This window comes from Cinclus cinclus, chromosome 4 (assembly GCF_963662255.1).
Source record: "Cinclus cinclus chromosome 4, bCinCin1.1, whole genome shotgun sequence".
Classification (NCBI taxonomy): Eukaryota; Metazoa; Chordata; class Aves; order Passeriformes; family Cinclidae; genus Cinclus; species Cinclus cinclus.
Window position 1 is genome coordinate 57,688,237 of NC_085049.1, and position 23,771 is coordinate 57,712,007.

Below are 23,771 nucleotides of genomic sequence, written 5' to 3' on the forward strand. Positions count from 1 at the left end.
TGGGGTCAGGCTAAGGTGGAGCAGCGTTTGCAGGGGCTCTGCTTCCAAGCTGAGGAACCCTGGATCAACTGTGTGTGCCCACAGGAAATCAGAGACGCTGGAGGCTTTCCAGGCTCTGGAGGAGGGCCGTGTGGACCGGCTTGATGGCAAGACACCGGTGCCACCCAGCAAAGGTCACCTAACTCGGAGGCGGTCCAGCCCCAACCTGCCCAGGGAGGTGAGGCTTGGCTGCACAGCAGGACCTAATCACAGCTCTGCAAGCTGAGTTGCTATCTCCTGTCACATTTTCCTCTACTTCTGCCACGTGCTTCTGTCTTTCATTCCCCTTCTCTCTCTTCCCTTTAATCCCAGCTCTCCCTCTGTCATGGATCCCTTGGCTCTTAAAATGCAGCAGCCTTTTCACCCTCTGGGTGCAAGAGGCTTCTCTACAGTATGGAGTGGCTCCATGCACAGGAATGCTCTCTGGGGAACCATTTAACCAAATCACCTGCCAGCCCTGATCCCATCTTGCTCTGCTCATTGGCACTTTTTTAAGAGCACTCCCTGCTCTCTCTCTCCCCTGTGACCTAGGGTCAGCGACTCTCCTGGCAGCTCGAGCAGCGCAGCAGAGACCCCAAGGAGCGCCGGCGTTCCCCCAGCCCAGCTCAGCACCCCGAGAAGGCCACCAGGACCCGGGGGGACTCCCCACGCCCTGCCAGCCCTGGCTGGCTGCTGGAGAGAGGCAGCCGAAGCCCACCCTCTGCAAGCCCAGCCCGCAGGTCGGAGAGGAGAGCAGGAGAGCCCGTGAACCCTCCCTGTCACACTGAGAAAAGCTGGAGAAGCCGAGGGGAGCCTGCTCATCCCCCAGACTCGGACAGGGGCCGAGCCACCTGGCAAGCACGGGGTATACGGCAAGCACTGGAGAAGAAGAGCCAAGGGGATTCCCTGCACTCCACAGGTGCTGGGAAGGGCTCGGATAACATCAGACTGAGCCGGGCAGGGCCACCACCATGGGCCCTGAGTCCTGGGAGACATACAGAGAGCACAAGGAAAAGCCAAAAGGAGATCTCCCCTCCCAGCTTGGTGCGGGGGGCAGAGAGGCAGCGAGTGAAGCCAGGGGAGCCACTGTACCTTGCAGGGCCCAGGAAGCCATCCGAATGCAGCTGGCAGAACCTCCGGGAAAAGCTGACATCCTCCCAACCTGGGAAGGGCACCAGCAGTGACTGCAAAGGCCGAGGCAAGCCCCTGCGCCCTACAAGCCCAACACGACCTCTGGAGCAGGACTGGAGGGGCTGTGGGGATGCCCACCAAGCACAGGTGTGGGAGATGGACTGGAAGCGCCAAGAGATGCCCGTGTGCCATGGAGATGTGATGCACCAGCTGGAAAGGGACTGGAAAAGCCCTGCTAGATGTCTGGATGTGGGACTACGGTCAGATGACAGCTGGAAAAGGCCCGAGAGTCCAGCACAGCACCTGGAGGAGGACTGGAAGGGTCGCGAGCATGCACGAGATACTCACAACCCTGAGAAGCCATTGGAAACTGATTGGGGGAACAAGAGTCTTCTCATTTACCATGTGAGTAGGGCAGGAGCCAGAGGGGATGGGGGACCTTGCAAAGCCTGAAACTGGCGAGCAGAGACTGGGTGTGTCCCCTGGGTTGCAATTCTCTGCGCCCTGATTCCCTCGGATCCTCTGCTTCTCCAGGGAAATTGTACTGCCCGCCTGGCACTGGGAGGAGGGAAGATGTTTTCTTCCCTGTCCCATGCCAGGAGACAGACGCTTGGATCTGGGAAACTGAGGTGAGGACTAAACCCCAATGGCTTCAGCTCCTGCTTTCTCCCCTGCAGCCCCAGCTGGGTGGAAGCACCTTCCCACAGCAAAGCAGCACTGGCTCCTCAGGAAGCCTGCAGCCACATTTGAATGCCAGTAAGAAGCGCACCAAGGTAGGGGCCAGGCCCTGGGGAATTGTGAGGAAGGGCAGCTGCCCTTCTCTGTGGGTCACTGTGGGCAAGACCTAGTTCTGCAGCACCTGGACTCTGATCAGGTCCAACACGGTGCTGCCTTCCCACTAATGCTCCCCTTCGCTTTGTCTTTCACCCATTTCTTAAGTGGGGAAACTGAGCCACAGAGCCTTTTTATAATGTCAGAGAAGGGCAAACAGTAGACCTGGGACTAAAATCTCAGTACAGCTACTTTGCTTTATTATTGGCCAGTGTTGTGATGGCACGGAGGGTTTTACAGGGATGAAGTGGGCTTTGGTGGTGAGAAAGAAGATACAGTGTATTGTGTTGGCATTCCCGTGAAATGGCATTGCAGCAGCTATGGGGGGCTGCAGATAGTATTCCGGGAGCCTGTGTAGCAGGCAGCTGCACACAAGTTCCTGCCTCTGTCCCCCCACTGTGCACATCAGTCATCTCAGCCAGGTCATCCTCTCCTAGGACCTGGCTTTGTTCTTTATACAAGGACGAACTGCAGCCAGGAAAGAGGCTGTCAAAGGCCTCTGAAACTTGAAACGGGTGACATCCTTTCCCTCACTTCCCTGCATCATCCAGAGAGGAGCCCAAAGTCCTGAACTCACCGTGTATACAACTGGGCCAGATCGCCTCACCTCTGCCAGGTTTCTTTCTGTGCCAGCACTGAGCTCTAGCATCTTCCTTTTGCCTTGCAGTAAGAAGCATCTCCTTGGTGTGATTGCACAGTAGAGCCTGGCATTTTGTCATGCACAGCCCCTCTTCCCTTTTCCTTTGGGACCCTCTCTAACAATTCCCTTTACTGAGGCCAGCTGGTGTGGCTTTCCAGGAGCACCGGGAGTCTCCCTATGACCTCCTACCACCCCTGTCACGAACCCAGAGAGGTTCAGTTGGTTGGATAAAACCGAGCAACCCCTGGAGCCAAGGCAAGGACTCTATTGTGTGTACTGCTCAAAATACCTGCCTGAGAAAAATCCCAGCCTGAGAGAGCAAACCTTGCCTGGGTAAAGGCTGGGCTCCTGACAGTCCTTTCCTGGGGCAGCAGCGGCTGAACCCGTCCCGCCAGCGAGGTGGGAAGGAGACATGGCTCAGCCCCAGCATCGCCCCAGTCCCGTCCCGTCCACAGCGTCCCGGGGCCGCCGCCTCTTTCCGTGCGGACCGGCGGCCTCGCCCGCCCCGGCGGCTCCATTGGCTGCGGGCGGTCGGGGCGGCGGCGGAGGCTGCCATTGGCCTGCCCGGGTCCTCCCAGGAAGTTCTGGGGGGAGGAAAGAAAAGTTTTTTTGGGGTGGTTTTCTTTTTTTCCTCCTCCTTTCCTTTTCCTTTTTTTTTTTTTTTTCTTCCTTTTGAAGAAAAAAAAAAAAGGAAAGAAGGAAAGCGGCGCGCGGGGATCGCGGGGCGGGCGGCGGAGCGGGCATGGTGGGGCTGCGGAAGCCGCCCGGGCGCTGAAGCCGCCCCGCCGCCCTGGCTGCCAGCGCCCGGCCCCGCCGCGACCCCGGCCCCGGCCCCGGCCCCGCCGGCCGCGGAGTCCCCGCCATGACGGTAAGTCGAAATTTGGAGTCGTGACTTGGAGGGCGATGATCGCGGGGACTCCTCCTCCGGAGCCCGGGGAACAGTGCGGGGCTGGGAGGGGGCGGGGGTCCCCAGCTGTCAGCCGCCGCCTCCCCCGGGGTCCCTGCGCTCCGGGGCTCTCTGGAGCCGCCGCTCCATGGGGACTCTGGCCCCGGGACTCCAGGCTGTGACGGTTCTTCCTTGGCTCCCTTCCCCGTCACCGCCGGGATCCCCCCAGAGCTCCCCGTGGGAGTGGGCACCACCCCACCCCGATAGGAGTGAGCGTGGACCGGGCTGAGTCCGGGCCAGCTCAGCGCACCCATGACCGCAGTCGGATGCTCCCCGGGCGTGGGGAGCTCCTGCTCGCTGTGGGAAACAAATGCGGTTTGGGGCAGGGAGCATCCCACCCCTGGGGCGAGCCTTCCCTGGCACAGGCGGCTGGCGGCCGGGAGCGGGGTAATGGAGGTGACAGGCTGGGCTGTGCCCGCCGGCGTCTCGCACGGGCGCGCTGGGAAAGGGAGAGCCCGTCCCCCCGCTGCTCTTCTTACTGCACGTGTAGATTCGGGAGCTGCATGAGTGCTCCAGCCTGGGGGGGGGGGGGTTTACTTTCACCCCGCTGAGCTGGAGCGGTTTTGCTTTGTGTTTTGGCCTGGGGCCCACGCCTTGTGAAGCGGGTTCCCTTTTTAGAGGAGACATTGTGCGTTCCGGGAGGCTTGAGAGCCCCTTGCACCATCTCCCGGAGGTGAGAGGAAGCAGTGCCCCAAAATCTGCAGTGCTGAGGAGCTTTTGGGAAGAGCAGGAGGCACGGTGATGACAAAGGCTGGTGATGGGAGGACACACCTGACTGTCCTGCTTGGACACTGAGCTTTCTCAGCCTTCCACAGCCTCTTCTCCACTTCTCCATCCTGGCGCCTCAGTACCACCCAGAAGTCATTCCTTTGCTCCCACCCCGTCCCTTTTCCTTCTTTGGTGTTTACATTCTTCGGATACTTACAGACTGTTATCACCTTCCCTGTAGCCCTTCTTCAACCAGAGCAGGCAGCTGCCGCTCCTTAACCTGCTGTTGCAAGCCAGTCTTTCCAGATATCACCTGTGTCCCCAGCTACCTGAGGCCCCTTCCAGTGCTTCTACCTGGCCAGCTGTGGGACTGAACATAAAACTCTGAGGGGTATGGATGCAGGTGGACAAAATCACTGCCACCACCTCCCAAGCCATCTGCAGCCCTGAGCTGCTGGGCCATGCATTTTGCTGGGGGGTGCATCCTGCCACATCATTGCATCTCTGGCACCCGGATCTCTCCCAGCAGCTCGGCTTTCCTGGATGTTTCCTCCTCCCACTGCTGGGCTGTTTCCTCTGGATGAGGGTTTCTGTTTAAGCCCCGTGCTCTTCTCTGACAGTATATTGAGCTTTTTATGCTGGGTGAGGAAACTGCAGGTGGTTGTGGGGAAGCGAAGAAAAGTGGCTTTAAGCACTTTGTATATCAGCTGAGGCTTCAGCTTATGGTATTGAGCCCGCTATGACAAGAATAGTTCAAAGACAATTCTATACAGCTGCAGCTCCCTGTCTAGGGCTGGCAGGAAAAGCAGAAACCCTGTGCAGCTTGCCTGCTTGGGAAAAGCCCTCCAGGGGAATTTTTTGGCCCCAGCACTGCCCTGGGGGCAGCAGTTCTGGCAGGTCTTTGTGGCAGTTTTTCCACCAGCGTGCATCCTGTTAATATTAATTATTTTGGCACTTAATGCTTTGGGATTGTAAATCGTCAATAAGATGAGACCCAGCTGATCTGTATGACAGCCACACTCTCTCCTTATATTGTTTTTCTGCCTCCATGGAGCCTGCCCATCTCTCTCTCATCTGTTGAGTGCACGTGTGTCCCAGGAGAGGGGTGGCTCTACTTTGATGTTTTGTCTCCTTTCCTTCCCTCTCACCACTTTGAATTCAGAGCTGGACCTTAAGTCACCAGACTGGAAGGAATAACGGGAGAAAGGGTGGAGCTGCATTTCTGGGGTGCTTTATGAAAGCAGCAGTGGAGCCACCACAAATCTGGGTTGACGGGGATGCATAAATCCCCCTTGTCTCCTGACTGCCAGCAATGCCTGTCACCTCAGCAGGAGGTGAGGTTTGGGAGCCCCATCACGGCCTTTCGCTCTGGTTTCCCTCCCTTCCCAGGGAGCTCGGGACTGCCGGATGCTTCTGGCCAGGCCTGAAGCTGTAGCAGGCAGTGACCTCCCCTTGGCAGGACTCCTTGCTCCTGCTTGAACCAATAGCCAGAGCGCCAGGGTGGGCCGGCACATACCCGGCTCTTGCTTCCCCATAACCTTGGGTGTAACCCATGAGCAGCAGCTCAGAGAGATGAAAGCAGGGAAAGGCTTGGCCTGGCTGTACAACCAGGGAGCTGGGCTTGTGGGGCAGCTGTGGTTGGCCACTGGGCTTGTTCAGGGGATGTGGAGTGGCCATTGGCTTGCTGAGCCACCTCCTTCTCATCAGCTCCATCTCAGCTGGTGGTTGTGGCAATGTGGGGACTGCTGATGGCTTCCATAAGACTGGTGGGTCTGGTGCTGAACCTCTGGGAGATCCAACTCTGGTACCGTCACTTCTCCAACACTGTCCCTGCCTGGTTCAGCTGCTGAAGAAGGGGCAGGCTGGAAAACTGACATCCATGGGAGAAGAGGTGTTGGTTGGACTGAATTCTTTGATGGTGCAACTTCCTGGGAGCCAGCAGGGATGGGAGGAGGGACCAGCTCGAGCTTGTTTGGCTGAGGGCAAAGCTAGGGAGAGAGGTTCCACTGAGTCAGCTCTCTGGTGCTCCACCTTGGGGAGAAGATAAACTGGTTGGGATGCTGCACCAGTGACATCAGGTTAGGAGGAGGTGCAGAGTGTGTGGAAACTTATTTGTGGCACAGGGTAATCTGGGTGAAATTTTCTTCATCCTTATCTTCTGTAGCTGCAGCTGGGCAGAGGGCAGGCTCTGTAGTGGGAGGGAGCAGAAAGAGCTGGGTAAAAGAAAAACCCTCAGAATCTCAGAGAGGCTTGAACCTTGGAGGGAGAAGGGAGACGATCAAGCACTGACTACATCTCTACCCTGGGGCACATCGGTTAAAGTCAACGTGTTTTCACAGCTGTTGAATTGCCTCCTGTAGGTTTTGGGTGAGAGCTGAGCTACTATGTTTTTAATAAGTGATTGGTGGTGAAGTTACCAGAGGGACGTAGCTGTGGGGCATGGATGGCCAGGGTTGGGAAAAGGCGTGTCTGGTTCTTTGTGGTTTTGCGCCATCTCTGAGGCAAGCCCCATTGGTGGTGGTGGAGCACTCCCTTCTGCCCACTCTCCTTGTCCCTGCCTCCCCCTCTCTGAATAAATACCTCTGAGGCACTTTGTGGAAACCTCTTTGCTACATATTTTTCTTTACTTTTTTTTAAACCTCTTCCCTTATCTCCTTCTTCCTCTTACAGGAATGACTGCCTGCTGCTGAGAGCTATGCCCAGCTTTCCTTTGCCCTAGGTTCGCATAACCCCATAGGTTTCCTAAAACGCTATTCCCATTTTTGTTCTGCCACAGGGGACTCACCTTCCACCCCCTGGCCCTTTTGTGGGTCACTCCAAGATAGTTATTACCTGTTTTGTTTTCCAGCCGGATCTCCTCAATTTCAAGAAGGGATGGATGTCCATCCTGGACGAGCCAGGAGAGGTAAGCCTCAGATGAGAGTCTGCCTCTTCCCTTATCCCCTGCTGCTAGACAACCCCAGTGAGCCAGCTGATTTCCTTCCTCCTTGCTTACTGAGGTGTCTCGTGCTGGGAAAGACAGTGGGAAACTTTTGGTGGAGGTGCCTTGCTCTGTGTGTGGACACAGAGGTTCATGGAGTGCCTGTCTCCCAGCTGAGCGTTGCACGGGAGATCTGGGAGGGGGGAGGGGAAAGAGAAGGCTGAGAGGTCATAGTGCAGAGCGTCCCTTCTTGTTCCTACACTTTCCCTGGTAACTGCCTATCCATTTCCCTCCTGTCTTTTCCCTTCCTTCCCCCTGCCCAATGCACCTGCAGTGGAAGAAACATTGGTTCGTGCTGACCGACTCGAGCCTGAGGTATTACCGGGACTCGAACGCAGAGGAGGTAAGCGTGGCCAGCCTTTTCCAGCCCTTTCTTCTTTCCTGGCCAGGGGGGAGAGTAGCACAGCTCTGGCATGACCAGGGACAAGCACCGTGTCTTCCTGAAGGATGTCAGGGGTGCCAAGCTGCTCTTTGCCAAGGGGTGATGAAGAGGATGAAGGCAGGGTGGCAAGGTCTGGGGGAACTGTCAGTGGTGGGAGGTGGGGAGAAGGGCTGGTCCTGTGGCTGGGTATCTGGGATGTTCTCCATCCATGATGCTGGCAGCCCTTGGGTTAGAAGAGGCCATGCTGTGCTGGGGAACTGAGCCTGGCTCCCAGGGAATTGTGGGATGAAGGCAGAGCTTTTTCAAAGCTGGCTGAGCGCTGATGTCCTAGCGGGTGGCTGTGCTTGCAGGCTGATGACCTTGATGGAGAAATCGACCTCCGGTCCTGCACGGATGTGACAGAGTTTGCGGTGCAGCGCAACTACGGCTTCCAGATACACGTGAGTGTCCAGCGCCATGCGTACGGAGCGGCAGCGCCGAGGGACACGGGCTGGGCATGTGTGCTCCCTCCTTGTGTCCAGATGCTGAGAGGCAACTGATACAGATCTTCTGCCAGCGTGGTGGCCCAAGGCTGTTTTTTTAACATATGGGTGACAGTGCTCTGGGGCATGAGAGCTGCCTGCCTGCAAAGGAAGGAAGGAGGAGGAGGAGGCTTTGCAGGGCTGCCTGAAGGCTGTACTGGAGGCAGACCAGGAGCCAAGCTAAATGCCAGGAGTGTCTAAATGACATGTTGGCCAAGGCAGCTTTTCCACAGCTGCAGGAGGCAGGTGGTGAACATTGCAGATCTTGATGTAACCTGGCTGACTGTGCTCTGAGTGACAGCCTGTGCCCTGGGTCCAGCCCCAGTACAGTTCTGTCCTTAGCTATTTGTTGTAGCAGCAGGAGGTGGCTGCTAAGGCAGCATGAGAAATGGTATTTCTGTGTATGTTCAGGGATGGGCACTTCATGGTCTGGATTTCCCTGTGCCCTGCTACTGTACACCAGTGCTGGCACCTGATTCCCAGCACCTGAATAGCTGGATTGCACCAGTGCATGTTTGGCTCACTGTGCCAGCAAAGTTTCTTTTGCCTTTTCCTGGAGATGGTCTCATGAAGGATCCCCCTCAAACAAACACCACTCCCACCTCTCCTCTCCCACCCCTCCACTGTTCCCAAGAGCCTGATACAGAGAGTGGACTTTCTAACAGCCAAGAACTGGTGTATGCGAGTGGCTGAGGGTCTCAGGGAGCAAGAGGGAGCTGCTGCACATCCACTGGATGCTGAGAGGGCCTCTGTCACCTCCCTGTTGCAGACAAAGGATGCCGTTTACACCCTGTCAGCGATGACCTCTGGCATCAGGCGCAACTGGATCGAGGCCCTGAGGAAGAATGTGCGCCCAGTCAGTGCTCCAGACGTCACCAAGTAAGAGCTGCCCAGTGCTGCTTGTCCTCTTCTCCCTTGCTGTCCCTCTACCCTGACTGGCAGGGCAAGGAAGGCCCTTCTGGAAATCTCACCACTCCCAGATCAGCCCTGCCCTCTGCTCCTTCTGAAAATTGTTTAGTTACACCAGCCAGGGACGGGGGTTGGGGACCTGATGGCTCCCTTTGTTGTACCTTGCTTTTTGCCTCACCACATAAGTTTAGATTGGTTTCTCCACCAGCACAAGCTGGAACCAGGGTGGATCCTTGCTGCCTGGTGGAGAAATCCATTTCCCTGAGGGATGGGATGCTACAGGCCCAGCTCTGCACTCAGGGTGGGGTTTTGTAAGGCTGGGCTGAATGAAGGTCTGAGCCTTGAACAGTTGGCAGTGCCTCTGCTGGCATCCTTTCCCACATGGTGCCTCTCCTTCACCAGTTCCTGCTCTGCTTTCAGACTCCCAGACTGTGACAAGGAGAACTTCCGTAACTCTGTTCCCCAGAAAGGCTCACTCCGGATGGAGGAGCCGCAGCGCCCGGGCTCAAGCTCCGAGGGGAACTCAAAGGGCAGTCACTGGAAGGCGGATGGGCAGCGCCATGCCTTTGACTATGTGGAGCTGTCTCCCTTGCCACAAGACCCTGGAAATCAGGGGTCCCTGCAGAGGACGAAAGGCAGCCTGAGGATCTCCGACCGGACTCCCAAATATGAGGAGCTGGAGCGGGATCTGGCCATCCGTTCAGAGGAGAGGCAGAAATGGTTCGAGACCCCCGATGGCAGGGTCCCAAACAGCGATGGCCCAGCAGGAGACCCCTCCCGCAAGGCTGGGGAGCAGGACCTCCCCACTCCTCCGCTTTCGGAGGATCAACGGATTCGTCTGAATGAGGAGATAGAGAAGAAGTGGCTGGAGCTGGAGCGCCTGCCCTTGAAGGACTTGCGGCGGGTGCCCTTGACAACACTGCTGAACCAGAGCAAGGGGGGCCAGGGAGACACCAATGAGGCGCTGAAAAAGGAGGTAAGAGCATCCCTCCTCTCTGAAACTGGGATTCGGGTGGCCCCTTAATGTGGTACTTTGCTCCAGGAAGCTCTGCAGAAGAGCAAGGCAGAGATGCAGGGAGATGTTTGTTCTTTGTGGCTCGTCGAGTGCATGGAAGCTTTTTGGAACCTTGTAATACAAGTCTAGAGGCCAGCCCTCACACACGTGCAGAGGTCCCCAGAGTGTGTTTTGGTCCAGGATAATTTATTTATTTGGTGGTACTGCTTGTGTGGAATCTGTGTTTCCTGGAAGTACATTCACAGCCTTTCTTCTCTGGCTATTCCCAAGCCTGCAAGCACTTCACCTGCCAGCCTTTGAAAGAAGCCATGCGGTGGTGGTTTTCTCCAGCATGGATCCACCTCTGAAAGCCGGGATGTCTCCTCCTTTCCTTACTGGCACTAACCAGGCTGGGGCTGGCTTTGCCATTTTGGTCTCTTGGCAGGCTGCTGGGCAAGCAGAGGCCTCTTCTGGCCATGTATTGTCCTCCCCATCCCTAAGCCTAGGGTTTGGATGTAGCACATTGGTCAGGCGACTTTTCCACCCTTGGCTGAAGATATTTCTCTGTCCTCCCTGGCACAGATCCAGTCACTGCGGGCACAGCTGGAGTCCTGCCGGGCCAGAAATGAGAGCCTTAGGGAGGCAGCAAAGTCCCAGGGGGACAGCCACGTGCCCCGAGGCTACATCTCACAGGTGAGTAGAGTGCTGGACCCTGAGCTGGGGAGGTCACTCCAAGTACCAAATTGGAAAATGCTGGCATGCAGTTTATTGTGGAGCAGGTATTGCTAATCATTGGGTTGCCATGGCGACCCTAACTGGGCCCATTTTTAATCAATGTTAATTACATAAAGGCTGGTCCACGTTTCCTGGCCTTAAAGGGGCCAGGGTTATAAAGGGAGAGAAGGATAATTTGGGGAGAGCTTCAGGATCTGTGTCCCACTTAGCATGTGGCCACAATGCTGTCCTGGGCCCTGGGGGTGAGCCATCCCCCAGCTCAGGAGTGGGTCAGCAGCTTCCTGCTGAGCCTCTGGTAATTCCCTGGTGGTTTGCTGCTCACCACATGTGGCTCTTGCTAACTGGGGTTCCCGTGAGTCTTGTTAAAAGCAGTCAGTCTATCAGTCCCTGGGGACAGCCCAAGCCCTGAAGGTCATTTTGACAGCACAGCCCATTCATTTGCTGGGACAGCACGTGAGAGAGCCAGCAAAGCAGAATTTACTCGTGCTTCATCCTCTCACTTCTCTTTGTTTATTTATTTTCCCCTCTCATGGAGTTGTCCAAAGCAAGCAGGGTCACGTCCCGCAGAGATTTCCTGTGTGGAGGCTGCTGTTCAACCATACAGTGGGGTTTTCAGGATGAGCCTTACGCATTGGAAGATACCAGGGCAGAGGGGGTTGGCAGGGCAGGAAGCTGGGGCTGGTGAAGTCTGTTCCACAGAGCTGGCTGTACCTAGCACAGATAAAGAAACCCACAAGCCCTGTAGCACCCAGCCCAGACAGTCTCTGTGTTGTCGTGATTTAGTATTTACAGTTTACAGGCCTCTTTATGGTAAAAAAAAAAGGCAAAAGTGGGGGGGGGGAATTACTTATCTTCCTAGTAACTTGGCTCAAAAAGTCAGCATTTCACATCTGAGGCCAAAGTTGGCCTTTCCCCAAAGGATTCACTCTCTGTGTCTGCCAAGGGTTGCAGCTAGTCTGTGGATAGATCACCAAATTGATTCTTCACTTTTTCCTCTGTTGTTCTGTGAAGCTTCCCTCATCACAGCAGAGAGGAGTAGCCAGGAAGGGTTTGCATGCACACAACATGTTCCAGTGTCTTTTGTATGAGCCCTAGTCCTTAGTGGGGAAGGAATGGGATGTCAAGGAGCTGTTGGGGGATGTGATTACTTCCTAGGTCTCTGCTGATGTCTTTGAGGCCCAGGCTATTAATCATAACAGTTTGTTGGTGAGCAAATCCTTCCTGCAAGGCTCAGGGAGGTGCTGCCAGCATCTAGAGGGGGAGCAAAGACAAGGTGGGAACCTCTTTTCTTTGCTCTAACTCGAGTTAACTATAGCACTCAGCATAGAAAGAACCATCCCCTTGGTCTCAGAGCCATCAGAAAGGAGGGAGAGCTGTGTGAGGAGGATCCCTAACCACTAGGCTGTGGGGAGGGCTCTTTGGCAGCCTCTATCATGTCACAAGGTAGTGCAGGGTGTCATTTTTCAGGAGAGGAGGCTCGGTTTTCATTGATTCCAAGGGATGCTACTTCATTTAAGAGGCAGATACTGAGATGCAGTTCCCACAGTTGATCTCTTCCAGCCAGGCGGTGCAGCCTGGTGTAGGGTTGGGACTGTGGTATCAGGCATGCTATTCCCAGCTCTTGAACCAAGAAGGATGTTCCTGTCTTCCTACTTTAGTTTTAAGAGCTAGAGGACTATTCATCCTCTGTAAAGCACAAAGGAGGGTTGCAAAATGTGTGTCCCTGTCAAATAGTTGTGTTCAGTGATTGAAGTGCCGCCTCACTTTCAGAAGGAAAGGACCCTCCTGAGAAATAGTCTCACTACTTTCAAAATGTCCCTGGACTTGCAGCCAGGTGCCTGTCCTGCCCCAAGCCCTCCCTTCTTCTCTCCTGGTCTCTCACACCTCCTTTCCTCCTCACAACAGGAGGCCTGTGAGCGCAGCCTGGCTGAGATGGAGTCATCCCACCAGCAAGTGATGGAGGAGCTGCAGAGGCACCACCAGCGGGAGCTGGAGCGCCTGCGGCAGGAGAAGGAGCGGCTGCTGGCAGAGGAGGCGGCAGCAACGGCAGCAGGTAGAAGCAAACACCAAGATGGGTCCCTCCTGCCTCTCTCCAGAGTCTCTTGCCAGAAGCCAGTCGTCCCAGGCATCTAGAGCCACACTGTTGACTGTACTGGTGTGAGGCTGGCGTTCCTTGGAGCACGAGCTTTGGGGCTTCTCGCTCCTATTGTGCTGGTGGAGATGGGGTGGTAAAGATACTGAAGGAAATGGGGTCATGCCTCTGTGGATGGATGGGAGGGGACCAGCACTTCCTTGTAGGTGAGCAAGGCAGAAGTAGTAGAGAGCTGCCACAGTTAGCACTCCTGTGTTAGTCCCCTTGGCAGCATGATGATCCTGGAGTGTGGAGATGGTGGGGAATACCCTGAGGGGAGAAGGGAAAGAGGGGCAATCTGCAGAGATGGATCTGGGAGCATGCAGTGGCGTGAGTTTAGGCAGTTTTCCAGTGTGTTTTCCACGAAGCTGGCACAGCCTGATCCCCCATTTCTCATTGTCCCCCTCTGCAGCCATTGAGGCACTGAAGAAAGCCCACCGGGAGGAAATGAATAAGGAGCTGGGCAGGACACGGAGCTTCCAGCAATGCAGCTCGCTCCCAGAAGCTCTCCAGAAGCAGCACCAGTAAGAAAGCATCCCTCTCACTGCCCTTATCCAATGATGCCGCCTTGTGCCACTGTCACCACACCACATCTACAGCTCTAGCCCTGAGCTTTTCCTCCTGCCACTTCCCCAGCTCTCTCCTCAGGGCAAGTGGGTCCCCAGTAGTGGCTTCCAGGACTGCTGCAGCTGTAGGGCAGGGAGGTTTGTCCCCTGCTTGGTTCTTTGTCCTATAGCACCTCCCTCATACTTACAGCTATTTCCCATGTATTTTCTCTATGGAAGGCTTCTCCATTTCTTCTGCATGGCTTGAAGCTCCAGGAAGCACCACGCTCACATGCAGTTCAGGTTCACAGGGAACATTGTCTTGTGCTGATGACTGATGTGGGCAGAGGCAGGCCATGGCAGGGAGGAAGGCAATGCCAGGGGCCAGGAGGTGGCAAGTGTTCTGGGGCAGTGATGAGCTGGTGCCTCTTTGGCAGGTTGGACATGGAGTCGCTGAAGCGGGAGCTGCAGGTGCTTTCTGAGCAGTATTCCCAAAAGTGCCTGGAAATTGGCGAGCTCACCCAGAAGGCAGAAGAGCGGGAGCAGATACTGGAGCGCAGTCAGCGGGAGGGGAAGGACCTCCTCCAGAAAAATCAGGCAAGAGAAAGGCTTTCCTGCCAGCAGAGAGGAGCCTTGGAGCATGTTCCTCCCTCACACAGCCCAGCCCCTCTGTTAAAATTCCCCTATTCATATTTCTTCCCTTATGAGATTTTATCGTCAGAAAGAAAAAGATTAATAGAGGCTGTCTTAACTGTGGCGTTAAATACGGTGGGTGAGTGCATTGTGCTGGATGTAGGTGTTGCCGTTGCCTATGGATGTGGGGTTACAGCATCGTCTCTAAGCTGAACAAGGGCTGCCATAAAGATGAAATGGTCAGGACAGTAAGAGATCTGTGCCATGGCTACTCTGACATCCTTTGGCTTTGCCTGCAGGAGCTGCAGACCCGCCTCTCGGATGAGATCGGGAAGCTGCGAAGCTTTATTTCATCACGGGGCTCTGGGGACCGCGCTTCACACAACAATGAACGGAGTTCCTGCGAGTTGGAGGTACTGGGGTTCCCCTGGCTGCCTCCATCCCCGCCCCTCCCAGGGGTCTTCTCCTCTTGATAGCTTTGGCTCTGAGCAAGGGGGAGGGGGTGATGAGTGGAGCGGTGCAGGAAGCAGAATGCAAGCCTCTCCTCCGCTGCTTTCTCAGGCTGCTTGTGCCGTTTCCTGCCCCAGCCCTTCTGGCCCTTCCTTCCTTTTCCACCGCCACGCTTGCGCCAGGGCCTGCCAGCCTTTCCGAGGCGGTGGCTCTTGAGTCACCTCTGGTTCCTCTGCTCCTTCTCTGGCCCAGGTGCTGCTGCGGGTGAAGGAGAACGAGCTCCAGTACGTAAAGAAGGAGGTGCAGTGCCTCCGGGAGGAGCTGCAAATGATGCAAAAGGTCAGTGTTTTCTGGGAGCAATTGGAAAAGAGCAGGAGAGGGAAGGGAGGGAAGCAGCAGGGCTGCATATCAGCAGGGTTTGGCTGGGTTTGATGGGATGCCCAAGGCAAACCCTCTAGTCACATGTGCTGGTTGTCCTTGCTGACTGCAGAGCACATGGCAGCACAGACTGGCATAGACTGACCTTGAACTAGAGAAGAGTCACAGACACTTAGCCCCTGCTTTCCCCAGATGTGTGCACACATAAGCACGGACAAGACAGGCCTCCTTCTGCAAGTGGGAAACCTGGATGAAGGCTGCCTGGCATTCTGCTTCCTCTAGTTGTCCTCTCTCCGAATGGATATTTCCTTGGCACTGTTTCTGGGTGTGCTGCTCCCTCCGCTGGCAGCAGCTCCTTCAGAGGAATTTTCAAAAGCCCCTGCCAAGGGGCAACCCAAAAGAGGTTTTGGAATTCAGTGATGCTCCAGGAATTTATAAATTACTCACATAAGTTTTTGGCCATATAAACAGCTGCACCCAGCTCTCTCAGGGGCCTGCATTCCTGGTGGGGTTATGTTTCCCAATGACTGCCCCACATGCACACAAGCTGTGGTAAAGCCCACGTCACCTCCTCAGTCTGATGCTGCAGATCCCTGCTGCTGTGGGACCAGTGTCCCTACGTTCTTCCCTGGCCTGGTGTTTGCAAAATGATACCTCCATACTCCTCTTCTGAATGGTTTCTGCCTGCCCAGATTGGGATGGGCTTCAAATCCAGGGCTAGCTCTCTCCATCTCACCTACTGGCTCTTCTGCTGGGCTCACCTTATTGCCACCCTCCCTAAAATCAGCCCTGCAACCTGCCTGACCCCTCTCCCTCCCTTGGCAGGACAAGAGATTTGCCTCAGGGAAATACCAAGATGTCTATGCTGAGCTGAATCACATTAAGGTGCGCTCGGAGCGAGAGATCGAGCAGCTGAAGGAGCACCTGCGCCTGGCCATGGCAGCTCTGCAGGAGAAGGAGTCACTGTGCAACAGCAAGTAATGGTGAGCCTGGGGGTTCTGGGGCATCCCCTGTGGGTGCAGGTGGTTGAAACTGACTGCTGCAGCAGCGTGGAAGGTGCCACTTTCTCTTGCTCCACTCAGTTCTGAAACTTTCAGGCTTAAACTCATCCTTCTCTGCTTCGTGCATCCTCTTGGCCGGCACTGCTAGCTCTCCTTTGTCCCTGATGTTCTCCCGAGAGCCCCAGATCCCTTTTCATGGTGCTGTTGATGCAGCCAGCACCAGTTGCTGCTCAGCCAGGCTGCTTTTGGGAGCCAGGCAAATGCTGGCCTTTGCCTCGTGGCTGGGGTGACAGCGTGGGTAGTTACACATTCCCTGTGTAACTGTGTAGGCAGTGTTTCTTCACCTTTGAAGTGGTTTCCCTGTTGCAGCATGATAATTTTAGGTCTGTGTCAAAGCAGGTCTGACTAGACCCAGCCTTTCTCGCACGCTCACCTGCAGGCATCTCTGCCACAGATGGGGGGGAGCAGTGTGACAGGAACAAGGGCATCCTATTGTCCAGGGTGCTTCTGCTGCTTGCTTGGACTGGGCTCACCCTGCTCCACCAGTGCTTGCTGATGAGTGCTGAGATGAGTGGGTCTGTAGCAGGGCACCAGACGGCCATCTCCACAGGGAGCTGAAGGGATGGCATTTCTGCGCTCTCTGGAATCTTTCTAAACCGTTTCTGGTTTTGTCTCTCTCTAGGTCTGCTCTACGTTTGTTATCTGTTCTTGTTTTGTATTTGCTCCATTCCTCACTTGTGGGGAGAGGGAGGTTGAATCCCCATCCATTACCACCTTGGTGAGGAATCCCACACACCCCCAACCTCCTCACTCCACTCCCAAAGCTTTTTTGATGAACCCTTTTCGCCTGCATACCTGAGCACGTTGTTTGGACTGGCTCCTTACATGCACCTTCTTCAGGATTTTATATGTGAAAATTATATTTTATAGAGGATTTTTTTTTTTCCCCATGGAAAGGAGGGGAGGAGGAGGAGGAAAACTTTTACTTACATCACCAGCATTTTTCTAACCTGAAAAAGAGGACCTGGTTTTTCCCCCTTTCCTAGCCCCGTTTCTCCTGGCCACACACAGCCACCTTTGGCACATATTTCCTCTCTTCCAAATGTCTCCACTGTCCCCCTGGGATGTACAGCAAGGACCATGCTCCCCCTCCCCGTGCCACCCCCAGGGACCTGCAGAGAAGACACGCAAGCCATAGGAGGGAGCTGCTGGGGCAACCTGCCATGGATGTGCTTGCCTGAGACGGTTGAAAGAGGACACCGTGGCAAGAGTCTGCATGACCGAGCTCTCTCTCTGTGACTGCCCTTTTGGCTCCTGCAAGAACCTGAATTGGCAGGAGCCCAGAGCCACGGGGCTTCTCCTTTCTGGGGAAGAGGAGCTGTGAGGCTGCTACTGCACCTGCCCGAGCCAACCTCCCCAAGGTAGCAGCTGCTGCTGCTCCGCTGTGCCCTTCAACTTTTAACTTAATAAAATCTTCCCCTTTTGCTGAGAAAAATGTGTTCCTTGAGAAGAAGGCTTGCCATGTGGCCCTAATCCAGTGGTGAGGGGTGTGTGTATGTGTGTGTGTGTGTGTGTGATTTTCAAGATTTTGGTTTATACTGCCCAGTTGCTTCCTTTCTTCAGGATTTGGTGAGGGAAAGCAGCAGAAGCACACCTGAGAGAGTGAGAGGAGCCTTGCAGTGCTGTTATCCAGCAGCTTACCCCACCTCTGGGTTTTAGGGCAAAAATAATCTGCTTCACCGTACTGCTCCCAAAATTCCGTGTGGATCCTGAAGGAGGAAGAGCTGAGCCTGGGCTGCATTAGTAAATCCAGTTTTGGAAGGGCACATGGCACTGCAAATTGCTGGCAGAGTAAATAGTATATAGATAACCTGGGGAGATTATAGAGATCTTTAATGCTTTCCTCCTCCTGTTTTTTTATGTGAAGCATGTTTCTTTTTTGTCAGGATGGAGGACCTGGGGGTGACTACTACTCATTTTGGCCTATCCCAGTATAAATAGGAGCTGTTGTTCTACAGAGGGGGATGGTGCTGGCAATTATGGAAGAGATCTAATTGTGGTCACATGCTGGGGCTGGAGGCAGCATCTGAAGAAGGAAAGACAAAGGGGTCGAGGAGGGTTCTTGGATGGAGGTGACATGTGTTGACTGAGAGACTGGAGTACTGTGAGACCTGGGAATGGAAGCAGGGTGTAAGAATGTGGTGGCAGCTGAAATGGGGGGTATTAGGGTGGCACTCTCAGGATGTGATCACCTTGCCATAGTATTGGCATCCCCTAGAGCAAGAGGGTGCAGGCTTGCTCTTCCCTTGGGAAGGGCTGCAGGGACTACTTTCCCTGGGTAGGACAGATAACTTTGTTAGTCACAAATTCTGATAAAGTTGGGTTGCAGATCTTAGTCACGTGCACGAGGCCCTTGGGCAACCCAGTGGATGGTGCAAGAGTCCAGGCAATGAGCTCAGCTCACTTCTGAGCCTGTCAAGTGCCAGGGCTTGCTGTTGATGGCTTTTGGCCTCCCGCCTCTGGCCTCAAAACTCTTCTGTCCCTGTGCTGCCTAAGGTCCAGGATTTTCCCTCTGCCTCCCAGTAGGACATGGCTGTTGCCATCGAGCTTGGAGCAGGCAAGCATTTGGCAGTTTGGGGGCTGGGATGACAAGAGGTGAAAGAGCAGCTCAGGGCAGCTGTTTCCAGGCTGCAGAGCTTGGTCTTGCCATGGGACTTTATAGGACCCAAAAGAGAAGGAGAAAAAACAGTTCAGGGCACAGTGTTGCAGGTCATGTGTGCTTTTTAGAAAAATTAACCACTCAAACAACAGTCTGCACAGTTGTACCTATTCCTAGAGGCGGAAACTCCCAAAAGCGGGGCACTGGGGGACAAACAGAGGATGAGCAAGGGGTGAACTGCACACTGCTCTTTGCACAGGGCTCAGCACCCTGCTCACCCACCCCTTCCCCGAAGAGTTTGGTATCTTGTGTTTGGGTTGGTTTGTTGGGTGGTGTGTTGTTTATTTCTGATGGGGGCTGCTCAGCCTGATAAATGCATGGCGTAAGCAGAGGCGAAATGTGTGTGCCCTTGACATGTGGTGGAGCTGCCCCTCCTTGAGGCTCTGTGTCTGCAGATCAGCCCCCAGCAGGGTAGGGTCATCCCCTCATCCCGGGGTGATGGGGGAAGCGCCTCCAAAATTGGCATGGCATTAATCAGGCAGACCCTGTCTCGCCTGCGTCGGGGAGATATGGTCACAGCGTTGTCTCCACATCCTTATCTCCTGGGAGCAGGGAAGCTGGGTGGGGGAAGAGTGGTCGGGAGAAGAAATGACCAAAATGCCTGTGGGTGACAGGCGTGATGGCTGGAAGAGCCCAAAAAACATTCCAGAGTGATGGTTGTACCCCATGGGCTTGCTTGCAGCTGGATTGTGGCTGTGAGAAACATCCCACCCTCAAGCACAGGGAAAACCCACAGCTGTATAGCACCATGGTTGTATGGGAGCTAGCACCCAGCTCTCATAAGAAGTTTACCCTTAAAAAACAGTCCAATAATCTTTTAAAACTGGTAATCAGTCCAGCAGCCAGGGGTGATGCCCCCTCGCCATTTGTATCCTTCAAGCCTGCTCTGCCACTAGAATAGCCAGGTTGAGTGGCTACATGCTGGGCTGACCACACTGCATTGCACACCAGGGACTCAGAGCTGAAACTCTGATGAGCAGAACTGGAACTTCAGCTAGTTTCCCTGTTTTTGCTCTTAAAAAAGCACAGAAGCATTTGGATCTGAGTACCGCAAACACCAAGTCCCACTGCTGGGGATTTTGAGCCTCTCTGAAATGGAAACTGGGTAAAATGAAATGTTATCTCTGACATTAATTGCCAGAAGTGCCCTGGTGTTCTCAAAGGCCTATGAACAGCTGTTCTGCCCTTACAAGGCTGGGGCTGTTACCCGGTGGATCCATAGCACATCCACAGAGGACATGGTTTGACCATTTAAGACAAAATCTGCAGCTGGAAATGTGTAAATCCGTAGGGGTCTGGTTGAACTCAGTGCAGGCAGGGAGAAGGTAAACAGGATTACAGAGGGGATTCTTCTACCAGGCTCTGTCCTCTGGGGTTTGTTGGAGATGTTGGATTTCCCAGTCTCTGCAGAATAATGCCAGAAAGGGAAGGCTGAGGAGGCAGGGAGTGGTTGGGTAGCAATAATTGAGGAGAAAAGTGGGTGCAGGGAGTAACCCACCCCATCCAGGGCATGGTGGCAGCTTCCTGTAGCCAAAATACAGTCATGAACCCAAGATGGCCATAGTGGCACGTGTGCCAATGGGAATAACTTTTCCTTCTGGATGAGTCCCCTGTGCCACCTGCAGTGGTGGTGGTAGTGAGGGGCAGGGGGGTGCCAGAAGTGCTGGACCCACTTCCCAGAGGCAGCAGGGCTTGCATTGATTGGCAGCATATGCCTTCCACCTGAGGCCTGACATCCTGCCATCCTTTCATCCTCATAATCCTGACCAGTTCATGTTAAAGATGCATTGTCAAAACAGTGCAAAAATTTCAAGGGGTGCATTCCAATATCAAGTGGGATACTTTGGGGTTTGTCTTGGTCTGACCAGGTTACTCTCCATGTGCAAAGCTGTCAGCAGCCTCATGAACTGTGACCACCTGTGTGCCTTCCCTTCAGTGAGTTGCCTGGGGATGTGGGATCTTCCCCTTAGTTTGACTAGCTAAAAATTAGGGATCTAGTGCATACGAAAGGGCCAGAACCTCCATGCACAGGGGAGAGCATGTTTGTTTGCCAGCAGCGGCACCCGCCGGAGGAGGATGAGCAGCCCAGATCAGCAGCAGGAGCTGCCCAGGTGAAGGGTTGAGATTAGACCCCGAAGGTGGCCAGAGTTAGGTAAAGCATCTGCCATGTCCCTCCCTGTCACCTTTCCCCCCCCCCCCACAACCTTTGCCTCCCCATCACTGCACTGGATTGATAATCCCTGCCTGGGTTTGTGGTCTGGAAGCTCTGCAGGCAGCCCGTGGTGCTGTGCCTACTCTGGGGGCCAATTCCTAAACCCCCCCTAAACCTCCTCATCTCCCCTCTGAGCCTGGCGTGTGGGCGAGCCACTCGTGACGGTTACAAACTTGGATGCAAATAAAAGCAGATGGTGCCTTATCTGTGTGCCTGGCTTTGCCTACGTGCAGGCAGCCAGCACCAGCGGTTTATTCCCAGATAGGAAAAATGAGAGGTCCTTCAGCCGGGTAAAGTGGTGTGCAGAGGCCACCAGAGCTCCATATGGGATGGATTTTATTAGGTCTTAAACAAAAGCAAATCCCAAGGGAGGCAGGAGGATGGTTATTCCTATCCATGATTAGGGGCAGTTTGTCCCTAGTTAAATCAAAATGTTTGCAGGTGCTGAGACCTTTTCCCACTCCCCAAATGGAATAGAGCATGTGAAGGAACTCCATCAGGGAGGAAAGCTCAAGAAGATGCACTTGGTCTTTCCATCTATGGGAAAGCATCAGAGACCTGAGTGTCTTCTCTCATGCCAGGTCTTCACATAATACAGAAGCAGCTATCAAAGATTTCTATATTTAAATGTATTGATGGGACGAAGGGGAATGGCTCTAAACTGAAGAGGGCAAGTTTAGATGAGATACTAGGAAGCAATTTTTTACTGTGAGTGGGATGAGGCACTGGAAGAGGTTGCCCAGAGAAGTTTTGTGGATGCCTTGTCCCTGAAAGTCTTTAAGACCAGGCTTGATGGAGCTCTGAACAAGTTGGTCTAGCAGAAGGTGTCCTTGCCTATGGCAGGGAAATTGGAACTGGATGATCTTTAAGGTCCTTTCCAAACCAAACAATCCCATGATTCTATGATACTATTTCTATTACCTCAATTTCTACTGTTTATATTATTTCAATTTCTGTATTTATATTTGTATTTATGTATCTATATTGATGTTTTATTGATGCATGTGTTCTTGAGAAGTTCTTGAGAGGTGCTTACTGTGTATTTTAATGCTATACTGAAGCACTGGGAGGTTTGGTTCACCTCTGAGCCCAGCATGGCATGTTGGTGGGCATTAGGTGGCTGCACCCGCGTGTTTTTAAAAAACAAGGGGAAAACATCATCTAAATCCTGCAGGCAAGATGATGATAGTGGCTATATTTAATCTCCCAGGAACAGCCGACTGCTCACCCAGCAGGGAAAGGATGGCACATTGCCACTAAGTCCCTGCTCTGTCCCCTCACTAAGAGTTACGCGTGTCTCCCAAAAGGAGACAGCCTGTTGTTTGTGACCCTTTGAAACTCATGTGCAAGGGCTGAGCTGATGTTCCTAAAGCACCTGGTGGAGAGTGAAGGGGCAGAAGAGGGAGTAGTGGTACTTGGCCATGGGGTATTGCTGCTGAGGTGACTTGTGCCCAGTGTTCCCCCTTTTCTCCTTGGTGCTGTGCCCAGTGTCTTCTCTAGTGTCCCTTCTTGACTCCTTAATATCTTCCACAGTGCCTTTCCTTGTCCCCTGATATTTTTCCAGCATGTCTCCTTGTGTTGTCCCTAAATGTCCCTTCCTGACCCCGCATCTTCCCTCAGTGTCCTCTACACCTCTTGATGTTGTTCTGGATATCCCTGTCGTGCCCGTCCCTGTCTTCCCAGCGTCCCCAATGTCCCCCCGTGTCCTTCTTTGTCCCTACACAACATCCTTCCAAATGCACCCTGTACCAAAGTTGCCCCACTAAATGTCCAAGTCCTCGCTCTTCACTGTCCTCCACTGATCCCCCCCAGCGCCTCTCCTTGTCCCCACATACTCTTTATTTATCCCACAGTGTCCTCCCGCACTGTGCCTCCACTGTCCCTGCCGGTGGGTCGGGTCAGGGCGTGGCAGGGGACACGCGGGGACACGGGTGGCGGCAGTCCTCCCCGCGGTCCGCACCGCGGCTTTAAAGGGAGCCCGCGGCGGGCGCGGCCGCAGAGGCACCGGCGGGGGCACCGGCGGCAGAGCGGCACCGGCTCCGCTGCGGCTTCACCCACCCCACCGCTCCCTACCCAGCCTCTCCCCGCCCCGGGGCGGGGGTCCCAGGCCGGGCGGGCCACGCTTCCAGCCGTCAGGGCATCGCGGGACGAAGCGCTCGCCATGAGCGACAGCCCGATCCCACTGCCACCGGCTTCGGCCACCAAGCCCAAGCGGGCCCGGTCAGCGCGGCGGCCAGCAGCCCACCCTGCGTACTCGGACATGATCACGGCAGCCATCCGGGCTGACAAGAGCCGCGGCGGCTCGTCCCGGCAGTCCATCCAGAAGTACGTGAAGAGCCACTACAAGGTGGGCCGGAATGCCGACGTCCAGATCAGGCTGGCCATTCGGCGCCTGCTGGCCACCGGAGTCCTCAAGCAGACCAAAGGAGTTGGTGCCTCCGGCTCTTTCCGCCTAGCCAAGGCCGGCAAGGCGAAGAGGTCTCCTTCCAAGAAAAGGAAGAAGGCAACCAGGAGATCCACTTCGCCCCGGAAGCCGGCTAGGTCCAGGAAATCCAAGTCCCCGGCCAAGAAGCCCAAATCTGCCACCAGGAAGGCCAGGAAGAAGTCAAGGAGCCCGAAGAAAGCCAAGAAGCCAAAGACTGTTAAGGCCAAGTCCCTGAAGGCATCCAGACCCAAGAAGGCAAAGCGGTCGAAATCCAGAGCCAAGTCCGGTGCCCGGAAATCGCCCAAGAAGAAGTGAGAAGACTAGAGGCGTTTCGGTACTCTCCCCATTGGTTCTGTAAATAGCTGTTGCCTTTATTTTTACTCCTTTCTACTGCATTTTATGAATAATTACTCTATTCTGGAATTGAAATAGCTAAAACAAGGCAGTTGATGAATGAAAAAAAAAACAATTTTAAAGCGTTA

The 23,771-nt window shown here is 54.5% G+C and overlaps 2 protein-coding genes across 3 annotated transcripts; both read left to right on the forward strand.

Moving 5' to 3' along the window:
* The first annotated feature begins 3,283 nt into the window (after nt 1–3,283).
* TRIOBP (TRIO and F-actin binding protein) lies at nt 3,284–17,428 on the forward strand. 2 transcript variants are annotated; one of them, XM_062492152.1, is made up of 14 exons: nt 3,284–3,488; nt 7,123–7,179; nt 7,529–7,597; nt 7,987–8,076; nt 8,927–9,036; nt 9,487–10,042; nt 10,643–10,753; nt 12,701–12,848; nt 13,339–13,450; nt 13,909–14,068; nt 14,404–14,517; nt 14,807–14,893; nt 15,758–15,915; nt 16,616–17,428. In XM_062492152.1, exons 1-13 carry the CDS (start codon nt 3,483–3,485, stop codon nt 15,911–15,913), a joined length of 1,776 nt encoding a protein of 591 aa, XP_062348136.1. In that variant the 5' UTR covers nt 3,284–3,482; the 3' UTR covers nt 15,914–15,915; nt 16,616–17,428. The 2 variants fall into 2 exon arrangements, with proteins under 2 accessions (XP_062348136.1, XP_062348137.1); XM_062492153.1 differs by lacking the exon at nt 3,284–3,488 and adding an exon at nt 5,937–6,630.
* Nucleotides 17,429–22,856: 5,428 nt separating this feature from the next.
* Nucleotides 22,857–23,771, forward strand: LOC134043606 (histone H5). Its single transcript, XM_062492155.1, has one exon. The coding sequence runs from the start codon at nt 23,026–23,028 to the stop codon at nt 23,602–23,604; it is 579 nt and encodes a 192-aa protein (XP_062348139.1). The 5' UTR covers nt 22,857–23,025; the 3' UTR covers nt 23,605–23,771.